Source organism: Pleurodeles waltl, chromosome 5 (genome assembly GCF_031143425.1).
Source record: "Pleurodeles waltl isolate 20211129_DDA chromosome 5, aPleWal1.hap1.20221129, whole genome shotgun sequence".
Classification (NCBI taxonomy): domain Eukaryota; kingdom Metazoa; phylum Chordata; class Amphibia; order Caudata; family Salamandridae; genus Pleurodeles; species Pleurodeles waltl.
Genome location: NC_090444.1, coordinates 1,340,981,482 through 1,341,000,892, shown reverse-complemented (window position 1 = coordinate 1,341,000,892; position 19,411 = coordinate 1,340,981,482). Strand labels below are relative to the sequence as shown.

The 19,411-nt window shown below is 41.0% G+C and overlaps 1 protein-coding gene across 2 annotated transcripts in view; it reads right to left on the bottom strand.

Annotated features, from left to right (window-relative positions):
* The window catches only part of CYB5R4 (cytochrome b5 reductase 4), a 1,010,997-nt gene that overhangs the window by 631,917 nt on the left and 359,669 nt on the right, over positions 1-19,411 (bottom strand). For both annotated transcript variants that reach the window (XM_069235594.1, XM_069235593.1), the window contains exon 6: positions 6,461-6,515. In XM_069235594.1, coding sequence (XP_069091695.1) covers positions 6,461-6,515 — 55 coding nt within the window. The remainder of the gene's footprint in view (positions 1-6,460; positions 6,516-19,411) is intronic.

Genomic DNA, 19,411 nt, shown 5'->3' with positions numbered 1-19,411 from the left:
ACTACCAATTCGACTTGCCAAGTGTACCCACTTGCCATGCCCAAACCTTCCCTTTTTATACATGTATGCACACCTAAGGTAGGCCCTAGCTAACCTCATGGGCATGGTGCAGTGTATGTTAAAGGTAGGACATGTGCTGGTGTGTCTTTACATATCCTAACAGTGAAATACTGCCAAATTAGTTTTTCACTGTTGCAAGGCCTATCTCTCTCATAGGTTAACATTGGGGCTGCCTCTAAATATCCTTAAAGTGAAGTTTCCCTTTGAGAGCAGATAGAAATATCGAGTTTGGGGGTCTCTGAACTCACAATTTAAAAATACATATTGAGAAGTCACACAAAGTCGCCCAGCATTGTTTCACAGGATTTCCACCAGAAATTCAGTTCCAGGGGCCCAGGAACTGGAATGGCACTCTCTGGCAAGCTAGAGTCCACAGCATGCATGCAGACTCAGAGACTGGTTGGTAAAGCCTTTGTTGTCCGTTGGGCTTCAAAAACAGGAAGCAAGCTCAGTCTAAGCCCTTGGAGATACCTCTCAAGCAGGAATGCACAACAAAGTCCAGTTTTTGTCCCCTTTCACAGGCAGAAACGGCAACTGCAGGATAGTCCAACAAAGCACAGTCACAGGTAGGGAAAGCACTTCTCCTCAGCTCTTCTCCTTGGCAGAGGTTCCTCTTGGTTCCAGAAGTAATCTTGAAGAAATCAAAAGTATGTGGTTTTGGGTCCACTACTTGTACCCCTTTCTGCCTTTGAAGTTGCCCAACTTCAAAGAAAAGTCTCTGTTTACAGGATCCTGCCTTGCCTAGGCCTGGTTCCAGACTCACACCAGGGGGTTGGAGACTACATTGTGTGAGGGCAGGCACAGCCCTTTAAGGTGTAATTGACCACTCCTCCCTCCACTCTAGCCCATATGGCCCATCAGGATATGCAGGTTACACCCCAGCACCCTTTGTGTCACTGTCTAGTGGAGCTGCACAAACAGCCCAACTCTCCACAAACAGGCAGAGTCACAGAATGATTTAAGCAAGAAAATGCCTACTTTCTAAAAGTGGCATTTTCAAACTAACAATCCAAAAACCAACTTGACTAAAATATGTATTTTTAAATTGTGAGCTCAGAGACCCCAAAATCCACATGTCCATCCGCTCCCAAAGTGAATCTACACTTTAATCAGATTTAAAGGTAGCCCTCATGTTAACCTATGAGAGGGATAGGCCTTGCAACAGTGAAAAACGAATTTAGCAATATTTCACTCTCAGGACATATAAAACACATTAGCATATGTCCTACCTTAACCATACACTGCACCCTGCCCTTGGGGCTACCTAGGGCCTACCTTAGGGGTGCCTTACATGTAAGAAAAGGGAAGGTTTAGGCCTGGCAAGTGGGTACACTAGCCAAGTCGAAGTTACAGTCAAAACTGCACACACACAGACACTGCAGTGGCAGGTCTGAGACATGATTACAGAGCTACTTATGTGGGTGGCACAACCAGTGCTGCAGGCCCACTAGTAGCATTTGATTTACAGGCCCTGGGCACCTCTAGTGCACTTTACTAGGGGCTTACCAGTAAATCAAATATGCCAATCATGGGTAAATCAATCAACAGTACAATTTCTATAGGGAGCAGTTGCACTTTAGCACTGATTAGCAGTGGTAAAGTGCGCAAAGACAATAAACCAGCAAAAACAGACCTGAAAAATGGGAGGAAGAAGGCAAAAAGTTTGGGGATAAGCCTGAAAAAAGGGCCATTTCCAACACAGATGAGGAAAGAAGGAATGAATATGTAGATATGGCTATTAGTATGGCGCGAAGGCCAATAACCCAAGAAAGAGATGAGGATTTTAAGAAGGACTAAAGATAACCTACCACCTTGGCGGGAGAAAGGGAATATAATAGTTTTGCTAGAAAGTGTTTAGGAATCGTTACTATGAAGTGAAGATAAAGGGATGCAAGAAAAATAAGGAGAGAATGATATGATAATCTTTTGGGGGGAATTCAGGTAAGTTTTGGGAGGATGGTAAATAGAGTAGAGTCAAAACATAGGCGTCTATATAACATCGGTTAAGTACTTCAATCTCCAGAGGCTAGGCGCTCTACTTATAGTAATGGTACTCAATAAAGGCCTCCTATTGATCTTGACCATACAAAGGGAGCAATAGGATTGCCTAATCGCATTGATGCTAGCGAAAGAATGCAGAACATGTACTCTAGAGTTAGGAAACGACTGAGCTTGAGCTGTTGCGGTTTTAGGGAATGCATGGCCAGCCAGACACCAGGAGGGATCTTGTGAAGTTATGGGAGGACTGACACTATGTGATAAACCAAAGCAACAGATGAGTGTTATATCAGTTTTACGCAGCACTGATCTCACTCTTAGTGAGATAGTTGTTGAAGGAGAATATAGTTTGTACAGTGTTGTACCTTATGTGGCTAATTTGGCAGGATGGACAGAAGGCTTAGTCCCACAGATGAGTGCATGGCCACAAGAAGGGTCATTTTATCCATATGACACAGCAAATGCTGAGGATTGTATTCTTTATGGTGAGGGGGATCCAGACTGAGATTTGAGATTATCCCTGCATGCGGAAATGTTTGAGCATGTGGCAAAAATATGCCAGTCAACACAGCCCCCAATATTCTGTCACTTCCTGATACGCAAGGGACCTGAGACACCTCGTTATGTTCCTTGGCCAAAAATGGACAAGGAGAATCTTAAAAAGTTGTTACCACCACTTACAGAGGGAGCAGGGAAATGGATAAGGCCTTTTGAAAAGCAAACAGCAGGCATAACCCAGGCAGTAGTTGACATGAAAAGTTTACTTAGCTCTTTTATAAAAGATGGGGCAGACACTGTTTTTCAGAAAGATCGAGTGAGAAATGTTACCCTCACTGAGGCTAAGTATGATGGTTCCCATTCAATTTAGGTCAGACAATAGTTTGGAGTCAGTTGAGGAAAATGTATCCTAACATACCAGACATTGGGTACCTCATGGCTCAATCAATGCAGTCAAATGAGGATCCCAGTCAGTTTCTCACTAGGATGAAAAGAAAAGTAGACTCAAGAAGTAGGTCAGGGTTGGGAAGTAACAGGGGGAAATGCTGTGTTATTCTACAATGTAATAAAAAAGGGTTACCCTCTGATGTGCATCACAACCTTAATAATAGAGCGGCACTGGGAGCCAAGCCCTGGACAGAGATAAAGGCACATATGATCTAGTTCTGTAAAAAGAAGCAAGAGAAAGAGAGAACCAAGCAGGAGATGACAGAGAAAGTAGCAGCTACATTAGTGCAGAAAAAGTATCCAAAGAAAGGAGCAATGGAAGGAGCTGTAGTACCAGCCACCACTCAGATGACTGTGATGTCTGAGGAATCGACCCCAGGGACCACCTAACAACAGTACCCACAACAGCAGAGTAATGTGAGGTCACAAAGAAGTAGCAGAGGAGGACGAGGAAGAATAGGAGAGCCGGGAAATAGATAATGAGAAATGGGGGGGACCAGAACCTTCCCAGGGCTTTAATTAAATAAAATGCAGGGGGGCATGTACCCCCCACATCCCTCTCCCTAGACCCGGGGACCACCACTTCCCCGGGGCTGAACTAAAATAATGCCCCAGGAACCACCACCTGGGCCATACCACTTTCTTTTTATCTAGTTTAAGCCATTTTAAAAAACATGAACGAAGCCAAGATGAGAGAGCTGTTGTGAGCAGCAGGTCTGGCATTGGCATATCTCCTATAAACAGTCCTGGCGTAGCTATGGCATTACTCATGCAGGAATGGGGGAGGGGCTGTGGAGTGCTCCCCCTTCAGAACTGTTGACATTTTTGCACTGATTTCCCTTGATTCACTTCTCGCATAGCTGGTGTCCCTGTCCTGGTTCACCAATTTGTATGAGAGGGGGGAACACTGGTGCTGAATTGCTTTTCCAAGCCAAGTCTTGTTGTCGCAGCACACTCCCATCATTTAAAGTTTTGCTTCTTGCCTCCTGGACACAGAAGGCAGTTCCTGCTTGTACCTTATCTGCATTGGGACCAGCAGTAGCAGCCTGTCCTTTGCCACATTCATTCAAAAGCCCCACCTGAATCAATTTTACTCCATTCATTGGTTGTGGAACATTGAAGCACTTGACACATGGCCGACATAAGAATTTTGAACAGTGAGGAAATGCATTGGTTAAAACAAATTAAATACATGTTTACATTAATTGCTGCCATAAACATAATAAAAAACATGGCATGATGTTTTACGCCAGAAAAATGAAAAGGACTGTGCAGAACCACCCAGAACTTCCAGTTTATTCACCTGGGTACAAACCATTCAGCCAATTTGCAAAGTCAAATAAATCCCTTAAAACATAGGCATCTTGGTTAGGCCTCCGGTACACTCATCGGACTTCTATCTATAAACAACAAAAAAGCAGATATCCTCTCATGGCCTACTGCGATACAACACCAGACTGTTTAACTACAAGATGGGAGAGATGGTATTTTTAATTGTAATCTCACTGAGACAAGGCCCTCCCTGCTCTTGGCAAGCTACTATAGTCAAAAAGAATTTTGCTGAGGGACAGGTGTGGTGAAGTTGCTACTAAGGCATCAAGAACCTGGAGTGCAAGGCGTGACACGCATAACTAAGCCAAACCAAACTGTTTCATCTTGCAGAAATCACCTCATGCACTAGTAAATCGGTTCAATTAAATGCCTAAACTGGGAGTGGTTAGAAATCAGCTCAAAGTGCTAGAGAGCATGATGTAACAAGTATTGACAAAGCCAACTTGTTTCGCCTATAAAAAATCTAATGAATTTGTTAATTTTTTTTACGTTACACAGCAAACATGTCAACATTTTTTTTTAAAGCATTATAATGCAACCTGTGTTGTCCAAGTCATATATATATATATATATATATATATATATATATATATATATATATATATTTTTTTTTTTTATTCAAGTCATATTGCACAGCAGCTCATGCTGCTGTGCAACATGTAAAAATGTATAACAAAAACACTGGCAAATTCAATCGATCTTGCACAGGCAAAACCTGTCGGCTTTGCCAATGCTTGCTATGCTTGAGGAGGAGGCAATGTCAACTACTTGGAGCGAGTCTGCTGCTATACTGAACTCTTGTTGAACTTTCTTCTGGTCTCCCTTATGCTAGGCATGCTTATGCTCTCTTCTGCAAAGGACTATGAACTAGGTTGTTTATCAATGACATGCCTCTATTTTAGCAAATCTTCAAGATCTTGAAGCTCTTGTTTCTAACGTATCCTGTTTGACTATTGCCAGGAAACATACTGAGGAGTAGTCACTGTCCTTTAGAAACGTATTCAGATTGTACTCTGACTGTCTGCTGAAACATGGGAGACTACTCTGAAGGACCTTCCTTCTGACTTGGATTACAGGCCCCTGAGGAGCACGACCAGGGCTAAGCCTAAAAATCGTCGTCAGGGTTCTTGCCCATGTCGGATGCTGCTGAGGGGCGCAAGGTTAGATGGCCTTGTGGCCTACTGTGCGTCGCTCCTAATTATTTATGTGTGCTGAGCTGCAGGCCCTGTGCACGTGGCAGCGTGCATTCAGTTGGACTTCCGTTCAGGGGCAATTACGACTGAGTTTATTCACATGCCTCTTCTCTACTTGCTTTTGGTATCTTCATGTTGATTGTTTGTTCCAACTGTGCGTTATACTACAGTTATTTTCCCCTTCGTTTATATTGCATCCAGAAAGCCAAACTATTTTTTACAATTATTTAAAAAACAGAAATGTGCTCTTGTATACTTAATTAGTTAACCCTATGTTAGAATAAAAAGTATCATAATCCAGCGTCTCTTTAAAATAACTGAGTCAAAGGCTTGCACTTAATAAAATGGAGATGTTTATGACAGAGTGTAAAGCATTATAGGTGACTGCTCTTAAGTCGGTCCATTTTTAGACAAAAACGCTGCTTAGCATTAGAAGGTGGTAGCTTAACGTGAGATTCGAAGTAAATCTGGGCATTTGTGCGTTTCACAAAGATCAAATGTGACTTTCATATGTAGTGAGGCTTCTGGTTTTAGGTGAAGAACAGCACTGTCCATCTCTGAAGCTGCACCACATTTTGATCTACAAGTTGGGTTAAATACTTCATTTGTAGCAGGGCACACAATGCAGTAAAAAATGAACTATACATTGTTGTCATAGCTTATCTCAAATTACGTTTTTTGCAGTCAGTCTCATGTGAATTTGTATAAAAAGAAACATTATATATATCCCCTCAAAGAATTACCCAGAAGCTTACCTGCAACAATGAAATCTTAGAAACACTTAATAAAACCTATAGTTATCCTACTTCAAAACGTAGTCCTCTACATCATAAAATGTTCCATGCGTACCCATTTATCATAACCTGAGATAAAAATCCCAGTGCAAAAAGGCAGTATTTTAAGAAGCAGAGTACAGCTACAGAAATACCCACCTTGGAGGAGAATCTTTGGTGCACGCTTCTATCAGTCTACCGTCTTCAAGGACACCTAAAGAGAGACAGAGGTGCCGCCGACGTTAGCTTCAGCCTTCCACAAAGCATCATAATAACCTTCAATGGACATGATGTAATACTGATCACTCTATGCCCTAAGTGGGAAGGGAAAATTGTGCAAGACATGGGGAAATGGTGGTTCGTGACTAAGAAGCATGTAGGTGCCCACTGCAAAAATTAAGCTTTCCAGCAAACACGGTAGAGAACAGGCTGGGTCTGCACGGGGATTTCATTTGTGGCTCCATCCTTACTTTCAGCGTACCTGTGTAGAACTCTGAAGCTGTTCAAAGGAGGTTTGCAACCTAGCGCTGAAGGAGATTCCAGGAACCAGCAGAGCATAGTAGCCAGGTGGCAAGGAAAGCTGAGTGAACCTATAGAGCTTAGTAGCCTAGAGCAGCTTCTGACTTCTTCATTCGCCTACATTATCATTATTGGAACCTGGGGCCAGCCAGTGAAACATTATTGGAATGCAGGGACCCCCACAGAGTCATTACTGGAAGCTGGGGACCCCGGCCTAAGCATTTGCGATGATCTGAACCACAAAACAATACAAACAATACTGAAATGAGCTTTCATCAAGTACACAAATTATGAAATATGTTATATAATCCCCAGGTGTTAAAAAAACAAAAACATTTAATGAGAAGGTTGATGCTTTCCAAATTCAGTTGAGGGCACTCATCGTCCTGATACAAATGTACTGCTCCCACAGATCAATAGAAGGATACTAATTTACATTCTTAGCCTCTCATTTCAAATTCCCTCACCTTAACAGAACTTTTCAATTTTCTCAAAGTTTATATTTTGCTTCTTTAGTTATACAAACTTTATTAATGTGCTATGATCTTTTAAATTTCTAAGCAGGTGAAAACCCCCTACGTAGGTTTTGCAGACCCCCTTGAGTCCCAGAACTACAGGTTAGGAACCACTAGCCTACGAAAATAGCCTTTTGGGGAAGAAGGAATCACTAGAAGCCAAACGGAGGGAATGGCTAGTGACAATTAGTGGAATGTTCTTCTATGCTGGTGCTTTGCCACAAGGCATAAACACTGTTTATATACAATAACAGAAAATGCACAGATAAAGTCAACAGGGCTTGTTGCATTTTCACTGATAAACTTGACCTACTGGCTTTGTTTGCAGCAATCTGTAATTTTGTTTTTCTCCAAAATGGAAGTATCTTTACAAATATTTCATTTAACATCAAAGTAAAGCAATAATGTACTGCTTCAGTAGCCGAATTGACATTTACTTTAAAGAAGCGAGATGGGTTATCACCCAAAAAAGGCTGGTAATAACATTGCACACAAAAATGTAGACACACTTGAATTTAAGTTATCACTAGAAAGTACTCATTATTACTTAGTTCTGAACTCTAAATCTGTGAGCAATACCTCTCCACTCGACTGACAGTGAGGACTGTAAATAACACCCACAAATTTAGGAAATAACTTGATGTGACTATTCACTATATCCTGGGGTACGCCCTTCACTTGCATATCGAACACAGAACTGTGAGATGTGCATTCAAGTCCCCTTATTAAGGAATGCGTGCCATCTGCTAAGTACATACGCAGTTGTTACAGATTAAACCTTCGGTAGGAGAGAGACAGTTTGCGATAGATGTCGAGCTGGTGCTGTGTGGTGTGCTGATGCACCCCCAATCCTAACTCTACTCTTCACCTGGTCACTGAAAAGGGCAAATCAGATCGTATTATCCCCAATCCGATGAACCTCCACGCACTACCGCTTGAGACGCATCACATTCAAAGCCTGCTGTCTTGCATCCAAGGGTCCCAGTCAGGCAAACCAAGTTACTCAGTTGACCTCTTGGACATTTCTGGTGCAGATGTTCCAGAAGCAAAAAATCGCTTCTACTGGAACTGCCAAACTCGGCTCCTCCATGGCCCTAACACACACATTCTCGGGCTATGCTTGAGCTTCTTGCAACTTTCTAGCCCCTTCTGCTGGCAATATCGCCGAACTTCCAGGAAAACCTTAAAAACTCAACTCGTTGAGATCCACCTTGGATGTCACAGCAGCCAACAACTCTGCGCTATTATTCTTTGACAAGACTTTTGTCGGCTCGTTGTTTTGTTTTCCAAAGGTTCACTCCCTCCTCCTACTCCTCCGTCTCCTCCATTCCTCCCTCTACCTTTCCCTTTCTCCTTAGCTCCAACCTTGCAGACTAGAACTGTCTTTCTTTGTAATTTTCCAGCTTTATGCGCAGCACTCTAATACCACAAGGTGCAGTAGTGCTATAGTATAGCTTGTATGGTTAAATTGCTGAAAAAAGTGAGAGTTGGTAACTATGCCGTTGAGTGGTGAGCAGGCTGAGGTACCAGGTCGCCCCACAAGGGGCAGGAAGGAAGAAGACAATAAACATATATCAAACAACTGGAAATTTTAACACTACAAGCCTGCACAGTAACGCAACCAAAGCAATGCTAGTGCTCCTATTTAACTATGCTTCATTCACTTCTTTCCTCGAGCTCAGTATATACAGAAGGGAGTGTATATTATACTAGCCCTTTACGACTGGTCCCAGCCTCATTGATTCTGGATATGTTACGATCATGTTCTGCATCACTATAGTCTCAAATGAAAAATAATTATCAGGGCTCCTCTTAAAACCATCCTATTTGATACAAACCAGACTTTAAGATCTTTGGGAGCCCTATCGAAAACATAACAAGGATAGCATCTGAGAGTTTGTTTTGGGAAACATTTACCCATGAAACCCTATACAAAAGGACTGTGAAGAGTCCCTACTTTCATCAGGACACAATCAGATAACTAAAGTTGGAAGGGTTTTTTTAAAAAAGAAAGTGGTTGATGCTCTTGTCGCACATCTAAATCCAATCAAGTTCGAAGTCGTACAGCGTATGTTTGGGGCATGGTGCCAACCTGGTCAAGAAAACCCAACCACCACGGGTTTCACAGATACACAGAATAACACACGGAACCCAATAGGGACCACCTATTTCCTGTGCTGTTAGGTACAAAATGAAAAAAGAAGAGGACCAGGGCACTCAAAGTCTGTATAATAAATATGTAATCCAAGTAGAGTTTCAAAAGGTACTTTTAATCCAAGATCAGAAAACAGCCAACACGTGTTTCGTCCTTGCGGACTTTTTCAAGGCTGAAACATAAACAAATAGCAATGCTTGTCTATATAGTTATTCACATAAAAATAAAAGAAAAGGATAAAAACAAGAAAATAAGTGATACACGTGTGAATATTCCACAAATGGATGCAAATTTTAGCATAAGGGATAAAGCTCTTCGGTGTATATAGATATTTAGATATATGAGATACCCCATAGTTGGACCAAGCAGGAAAATGACACATGCTATTTAATATAGAATACGGTGATCGTGAATAAAAAGAGAAAAACAAAAAGAATTTATTTATTTAGTATATGTTCTTTCAAGTGTGGGTGAGAGTGGTTTTCTCTATCCAGTAAAGAAGTATGTAAAGGAAACCCTTTTTCCTCTAGTTGTTTATAAACCCTAAAAGAGTACATGCATGGAAAACATCGTGTGTGACAGACCATATTGGTGAGGCAAGCATGAAGAAAGTTAATAGTTAGAGAGATCACTATTACCTCATAGGTTCAAGTATGGAAAAAGACTAGTTTCAGTAGGGCTTCTTGTGCCCCAACAGTACATTTTCGAATCTGGAGGAGAGAGGCAATGTAAAGCGTTTGTGATATTGTAAGGTTAAGGACTGAAATAGGTCAGATACAATAGCGAGGTAGGAGGGAAAGGAAAAAAGGTCTACCTACCCACTATATAGGATCAGTTCTTGCCATATAGTATGGCTTGCATTACTTTTATTATACTTTATGGCTTGTCATATATATGAAGACAGGTCATATGGTGTGTCCGTACACCAGATGGTGATATCATGGGGTCCCTAAGGGCCCAGTCTGCAAAAAATAAAAAATATATATGTATAAGCGAACCAGTAAAAGAACAAACAGCTGTAAGGTAAAAAGACCGAGCACAGGTGAGGATATCTATTAAATGCGGTACAGCACACACTATTATATATACTGGAATACCTGAATAGTTATACGCCTTTGTAGAAATAGGTGTGTGTCTCTAGCTAGCAATAAGCAGCTATGCTTGTATTGTCAGAGAAAGCTGAATCCAAGTCCCCGTTTTACGGAGGACAAAGAGAGATAAAAACATAGCGAGTTTACCCCCTTGGGGGTTAACGTAAGTTTAACTCAAAAAGTTCGAAAAGTGCAAGTGCCCTAGGGCAGCTAGTAAAGTAACATACCTTATTTCTGTAAAGCACCGTACGTTTGGTAGCGTCGGTGTGAAGAGTAGAGAGGGGAAGCGCGTGATAACGCTTCCGTGCCGTCCATAAGGTGTTCGTCTCTCCGAGTGTCGGCGTCTATATGCGCGCACTCTGAAGATAGAAAGAGGACTATGGCCAAACATGAATAGGGCACCTGAACGTGCCCTGGCTGTAAACGGGCGTCGGCGGACGCCATATTGGTAGTGCGCTAGGCAGATAAGAAACTGTCTGAATATACTGAAAAAGCCCATTTGAAGAGGTTTAAACGGGACATATCTCAAATTAGGGACTACGGCAGTATTAAAAGATTGAAAACACACGGAGAGATAGGAGAGAAATATCGTGACTTAATAGTGTTGTGAAGGGTGAACAGAGGCAAAGGAAAAAGGAACAATGTTCCCAAAAACAAACATGCTTACGTGGTACTACCATTATCAAACTGGTGTTAAAGAAGATAAGTCCCATATTTTTGGAAAACAGTCACGAATCTACAGATGGTGGGGGAGCAGTGACATATTACACAAAACCATGTGATTATGTGTCCTCCAAAATAGTCTAAATCCCAAAACAGCTATAATAATTTAGATGGACCATAAAAAACAGACTTTTCTCTTTCCTTTTGCATTATAGAGATAAGCATAGAAATAAGATAATAGCTCTCAGCATGTTTACAATGCTCATATATAAACGAATACAATACACTCGATGAATTCATTATCTTAGTACAGAACGGAGAAGGTTACAGTCAATACATTTCACATGTACAAATGAAGGCAAAACATCAAAGCCGTTGATATAAAGTACAAATCTTAGTGGTAATAGGCTTAATACCATGTTCGAAGATGATGGGGGGTTCCATATTGTGAACCGAATAGAAACATACTATGGTACCCAAGATGAATCACAAGGTACATCAATGATACAAGAAAACATTTAAAATGATCTAGTATGAAGAGACAATATGAAGAGAACAGATGTTTACTGGAAACTCAACCTCAAAGAAAACATTCATCCAAAAGTTTTTTTGTGTCCCACCAATGGAGTCAAAAAACACAGAGCTGTGAGTTCAGGTTGCGGTAGTTTACAGAAATACATGGAGATCTTTGTGAATATTCAAGCCCTGTTCGACAGCCCGTAATTTAATTATCCATCTGCTTTCTAAGCGTCTCAGAGCCAGGGTACGGTTGCCCCCACGGGGCATTTTGCTTAAGGAATCTATTCCATGTATGGTAATGTCCAGGACTTCCCTTTGTCCATGTTGCTCATTGTAATGAGACGCAAATGGATAGTTGGCATTGTGTGTTCGGATGGCTCTCAAATGTTCTTGGATTCTCTCCTTCAGGGGGCGGATGGTGCTACCTACATAGATGAGTCCACATAGGCACACAATGCAATACACAACGTAGCTCGTGTTGCAATTAATAAAATGTTTGATTTTATGTTCGACCTGGGTGTTATATTGGAATCCCAGTGTCTTGTCTTTGATGTAGCCACAGATATTACAGTGACCACACTTATAGGTGCCTGGTGGCGGTTTGGGTAACCAAGTATCGTTGTTGACTGGGGGCAGAAAACTGTGGCATAGCTGGTCCCGTAGGGTAGTACCCCTCTTATAGATTATGCTAGGTTTCATGGTAAGGCCTTTTTTGAGCACATCGTCCGTTAAGAGCAGTGACCAGTGTTTACGTACAGTTTTAAATATTCGGGAGCTGAGTGCACTGTGTCTTATGACAAGAGAAATACGTTCATGTGGATCCTTCTTTTTTGAATTCATAAGTAGGTCAGAACGTTTAGTTTTCAAGATCTTATTGCATGCCTTTTTTATGATCTGAGGGTGGTAGCCTCTGTGTCTGAACCGAAGTTCCATGTTGAATAGTTCTTCTTTAAAGACTAGGTGTTCACTACAATTACGTCGTATTCTGGTACTTTCTCCATATGGAATGGCATCAATTTGGGGTTTGGGATGTGAGCTCGTAGCATGAAGTACTGCATTACAGGCTGTCGGTTTTCTGAAAAGTTTAGTACAGATTTTGCCCTGCTTGATATAAATGGTGAGATCCAGGAAATTTATTGAGGAAGAACTAACTTCATGAGTAAATTTGATGTTATACCTGTTGTTATTTAAATGTTCTGTGAAGTGAGTAAAAGTAGCTACATCACCTGACCAGAAGACTAGGATATCGTCTATGTATCTGCCCCAATATAGGATGTGTTGCGTCAAAATTGATGGACAGGCACGCCACACATGTGTTTTCTCTAGATACCCCATATATAGGTTAGCGTATGAAGGGGCAAATTTGGCCCCCATCGCCACTCCTTGTATCTGGCGATACCATAGACCATTATGCATAAAGATGTTATTGTCTAGGACCATTTGTATAAGGTCAATAAGCATATTGGAGTGGTCAAGTAGGGAGGCATCCCTAGTGTCTAGAAAATGTTGTATGGCCATGAGACCTTCCGATCTAGGGATGCTAGTATACAAAGAAGTAACATCTAATGTGGCCAAAAAGTGGCCTTCCGTCCACTCATAGTCCGCAATTTTGCATAGTAGATCTTTAGTATCCCTGATAAAAGAGGGTAGGTTTTGGACAAAGGGCTGTAAAAAGATATCAATGTACTCCGACAGTTTTTCCGTTGGGGAGCCAATACCAGAGATGATAGGTCTGCCAGGGGGAAAATTACCCATTTTGTGTATCTTGGGTAGAACATACATGCAAGGTATGGTGGGTGTGTAGTTATAAAGATATCTGAACTCCATATCCGAGATTAAGTCAAGGTTCAGGAATGTTTGTAACTTCTGTAGGATGCATCTATTCACATTTGACATAGGATTAGAGGTGAGCTTGTGGTACGCTGTGCAATCCGATAATTGACGATCTACTTCGGATATATAGTCTTTCCTGTCCATAATAACGATGTTACCACCCTTATCTGCTTCCTTGATGACTATGTCATTGCAACTAGATAGGGAATAGATGGCTCTTTTTTCAGCTAGAGTAATGTTGTGTGAAGGGATGGATTTATGTCCCAAAGCATATTGTTCTTCCATGTGATAAAGATCACTAGTGATCTTTCTGTAGAAAGAGTCAATAGCATAATCCCTGGGAATCACAGGTGTAAATTTGGACGTGGTCTTTAGACCGCTGAAACTTCTGATGTTAGGGTCTATGTTGAGATCCGTAAGGATCTCAGCAAGTGATGGTAAGGGGCCATCCGTATGTTCTATTGATAGCAACGTTTGTATATCTTTGACGTCTTTAATAGTCATAGTACTAGGGGTGTGGTGACCCGTGATGAGTGGGCGGACAGGGGTATTCGAGTCCTTAAAAAATTTGTATAGTTTACATTTACGAATGAAGTTAAAAAGGCTGATATGAAGTTGCGTGAAGTCTGGAAGAATGGTCGGTACAAATCCCAAGCCTTTTTTCAAGATGTTAGTTTGTTCTTGGTTAAGAATTTTGGAGGATAGGTTAACAATGCCAATGGAGTCGGGAGTATCAACACCTGATGTACCATCGTCTATCAATGCTGGACATTGCGAGTGCTGGAGCGCGTGGCTACCCCCTCTACTCGACTGTTTGTGTTTGTGTTTCCCTCGTCTGGTGGTCTTGCGGTGCCCGCGTCTCTCTTCTGAGGTTGTTTTTGACCCCTCCGGAACCTTTCTAACTCCAATAAAAAAGGTGACCTATGTGTGGAGGTGGGTAATGGTGTTTTGTCCCTCATATCCTCACTCATCCCACTGGATATGCTAGAAGCATCTGTGTCGCTTGTCGTAGGGTTGGACAGAGGAAGATTTTTAAGAATGCCAGCTGATTCCTTATGTGTGTCAGATTTTGTATTATCATATTTACGTGCAAACGTAAAAACCCTTCCATTTTTGTAGTCACTGTCATCTCTCCTGAGTTTACGCAGTTTCTTGTCCTTAATATATAGTTGGTGTTTTTGTAAGACATCTCTAAGGATGTTAAAGTTTTTTTTCTTAGTGTCAGGTGAGTCTATGCTATCAATCTCCTTTTCTAACAGTTCGATATCCTGTAGGAGTTTGTCCCTTTTTGCTTTGGCATCGCGAATAAGTATGTCCATCATTCCGTATGATGAAGCAATTAGTAGTTGTTCCCATTCTTTGAGTAATTCTGGGCTAAGGTCGTCAAATGATGGGAATAGAATGACCCTCAGACCCCTAGGGGTCTGTTGATTTTCCATATATTTCTGTAAGATTGTATAATCCCACCAACGTGAGAGTTCCTGTTTTCTAAGTCGTTCCAATTTAATAAATTTGGTTCTAAGACCTTCGTGTGTTGTGGTGGATGTGCAGGATACATTGGCCTGGGAATTATTCTGGAATAGTTCTTTTAGCAGGGTATCTCTATTATCATCAAATTTATCCATTTTAAATATGCTAGATGATGTTAGAAAATGTCAGTTTAAACAATTATGTAATACGTGCTGTCATATAGGGTACAGATAACTAGTGTCAATATTGTTACATAAAGAATTAGATAAAGGCAGAGTGCGTACAGCATCAATTTGCGATTAGTAAACGTTTTTTTAAAAAAGAAAGTGGTTGATGCTCTTGTCGCACATCTAAATCCAATCAAGTTCGAAGTCGTACAGCGTATGTTTGGGGCATGGTGCCAACCTGGTCAAGAAAACCCAACCACCACGGGTTTCACAGATACACAGAATAACACACGGAACCCAATAGGGACCACCTATTTCCTGTGCTGTTAGGTACAAAATGAAAAAAGAAGAGGACCAGGGCACTCAAAGTCTGTATAATAAATATGTAATCCAAGTAGAGTTTCAAAAGGTACTTTTAATCCAAGATCAGAAAACAGCCAACACGTGTTTCGTCCTTGCGGACTTTTTCAAGGCTGAAACATAAACAAATAGCAATGCTTGTCTATATAGTTATTCACATAAAAATAAAAGAAAAGGATAAAAACAAGAAAATAAGTGATACACGTGTGAATATTCCACAAATGGATGCAAATTTTAGCATAAGGGATAAAGCTCTTCGGTGTATATAGATATTTAGATATATGAGATACCCCATAGTTGGACCAAGCAGGAAAATGACACATGCTATTTAATATAGAATACGGTGATCGTGAATAAAAAGAGAAAAACAAAAAGAATTTATTTATTTAGTATATGTTCTTTCAAGTGTGGGTGAGAGTGGTTTTCTCTATCCAGTAAAGAAGTATGTAAAGGAAACCCTTTTTCCTCTAGTTGTTTATAAACCCTAAAAGAGTACATGCATGGAAAACATCGTGTGTGACAGACCATATTGGTGAGGCAAGCATGAAGAAAGTTAATAGTTAGAGAGATCACTATTACCTCATAGGTTCAAGTATGGAAAAAGACTAGTTTCAGTAGGGCTTCTTGTGCCCCAACAGTACATTTTCGAATCTGGAGGAGAGAGGCAATGTAAAGCGTTTGTGATATTGTAAGGTTAAGGACTGAAATAGGTCAGATACAATAGCGAGGTAGGAGGGAAAGGAAAAAAGGTCTACCTACCCACTATATAGGATCAGTTCTTGCCATATAGTATGGCTTGCATTACTTTTATTATACTTTATGGCTTGTCATATATATGAAGACAGGTCATATGGTGTGTCCGTACACCAGATGGTGATATCATGGGGTCCCTAAGGGCCCAGTCTGCAAAAAATAAAAAATATATATGTATAAGCGAACCAGTAAAAGAACAAACAGCTGTAAGGTAAAAAGACCGAGCACAGGTGAGGATATCTATTAAATGCGGTACAGCACACACTATTATATATACTGGAATACCTGAATAGTTATACGCCTTTGTAGAAATAGGTGTGTGTCTCTAGCTAGCAATAAGCAGCTATGCTTGTATTGTCAGAGAAAGCTGAATCCAAGTCCCCGTTTTACGGAGGACAAAGAGAGATAAAAACATAGCGAGTTTACCCCCTTGGGGGTTAACGTAAGTTTAACTCAAAAAGTTCGAAAAGTGCAAGTGCCCTAGGGCAGCTAGTAAAGTAACATACCTTATTTCTGTAAAGCACCGTACGTTTGGTAGCGTCGGTGTGAAGAGTAGAGAGTCCTAGACAATAACATCTTTATGCATAATGGTCTATGGTATCGCCAGATACAAGGAGTGGCGATGGGGGCCAAATTTGCCCCTTCATACGCTAACCTATATATGGGGTATCTAGAGAAAACACATGTGTGGCGTGCCTGTCCATCAATTTTGACGCAACACATCCTATATTGGGGCAGATACATAGACGATATCCTAGTCTTCTGGTCAGGTGATGTAGCTACTTTTACTCACTTCACAGAACATTTAAATAACAACAGGTATAACATCAAATTTACTCATGAAGTTAGTTCTTCCTCAATAAATTTCCTGGATCTCACCATTTATATCAAGCAGGGCAAAATCTGTACTAAACTTTTCAGAAAACCGACAGCCTGTAATGCAGTACTTCATGCTACGAGCTCACATCCCAAACCCCAAATTGATGCCATTCCATATGGAGAAAGTACCAGAATATGACGTAATTGTAGTGAACACCTAGTCTTTAAAGAAGAACTATTCAACATGGAACTTCGGTTCAGACACAGAGGCTACCACCCTCAGATCATAAAAAAGGCATGCAATAAGATCTTGAAAACTAAACGTTCTGACCTACTTATGAATTCAAAAAAGAAGGATCCACATGAACGTATTTCTCTTGTCATAAGACACAGTGCACTCAGCTCCCGAATATTTAAAACTGTACGTAAACACTGGTCACTGCTCTTAACGGACGATGTGCTCAAAAAAGGCCTTACCATGAAACCTAGCATAATCTATAAGAGGGGTACTACCCTACGGGACCAGCTATGCCACAGTTTTCTGCCCCCAGTCAACAACGATACTTGGTTACCCAAACCGCCACCAGGCACCTATAAGTGTGGTCACTGTAATATCTGTGGCTACATCAAAGACAAGACACTGGGATTCCAATATAACACCCAGGTCGAACATAAAATCAAACATTTTATTAATTGCAACACGAGCTACGTTGTGTATTGCATTGTGTGCCTATGTGGACTCATCTATGTAGGTAGCACCATCCGCCCCCTGAAGGAGAGAATCCAAGAACATTTGAGAGCCATCCGAACACACAATGCCAACTATCCATTTGCGTCTCATTACAATGAGCAACATGGACAAAGGGAAGTCCTGGACATTACCATACATGGAATAGATTCCTTAAGCAAAATGCCCCGTGGGGGCAACCGTACCCTGGCTCTGAGACGCTTAGAAAGCAGATGGATAATTAAATTACGGGCTGTCGAACAGGGCTTGAATATTCACAAAGATCTCCATGTATTTCTGTAAACTACCGCAACCTGAACTCACAGCTCTGTGTTTTTTGACTCCATTGGTGGGACACAAAAAAACTTTTGGATGAATGTTTTCTTTGAGGTTGAGTTTCCAGTAAACATCTGTTCTCTTCATATTGTCTCTTCATACTAGATCATTTTAAATGTTTTCTTGTATCATTGATGTACCTTGTGATTCATCTTGGGTACCATAGTATGTTTCTATTCGGTTCACAATATGGAACCCCCCATCATCTTCGAACATGGTATTAAGCCTATTACCACTAAGATTTGTACTTTATATCAACGGCTTTGATGTTTTGCCTTCATTTGTACATGTGAAATGTATTGACTGTAACCTTCTCCGTTCTGTACTAAGATAATGAATTCATCGAGTGTATTGTATTCGTTTATATATGAGCATTGTAAACATGCTGAGAGCTATTATCTTATTTCTATGCTTATCTCTATAATGCAAAAGGAAAGAGAAAAGTCTGTTTTTTATGGTCCATCTAAATTATTATAGCTGTTTTGGGATTTAGACTATTTTGGAGGACACATAATCACATGGTTTTGTGTAATATGTCACTGCTCCCCCACCATCTGTAGATTCGTGACTGTTTTCCAAAAATATGGGACTTATCTTCTTTAACACCAGTTTGATAATGGTAGTACCACGTAAGCATGTTTGTTTTTGGGAACATTGTTCCTTTTTCCTTTGCCTCTGTTCACCCTTCACAACACTATTAAGTCACGATATTTCTCTCCTATCTCTCCGTGTGTTTTCAATCTTTTAATACTGCCGTAGTCCCTAATTTGAGATATGTCCCGTTTAAACCTCTTCAAATGGGCTTTTTCAGTATATTCAGACAGTTTCTTATCTGCCTAGCGCACTACCAATATGGCGTCCGCCGACGCCCGTTTACAGCCAGGGCACGTTCAGGTGCCCTATTCATGTTTGGCCATAGTCCTCTTTCTATCTTCAGAGTGCGCGCATATAGACGCCGACACTCGGAGAGACGAACACCTTATGGACGGCACGGAAGCGTTATCACGCGCTTCCCCTCTCTACTCTTCACACCGACGCTACCAAACGTACGGTGCTTTACAGAAATAAGGTATGTTACTTTACTAGCTGCCCTAGGGCACTTGCACTTTTCGAACTTTTTGAGTTAAACTTACGTTAACCCCCAAGGGGGTAAACTCGCTATGTTTTTATCTCTCTTTGTCCT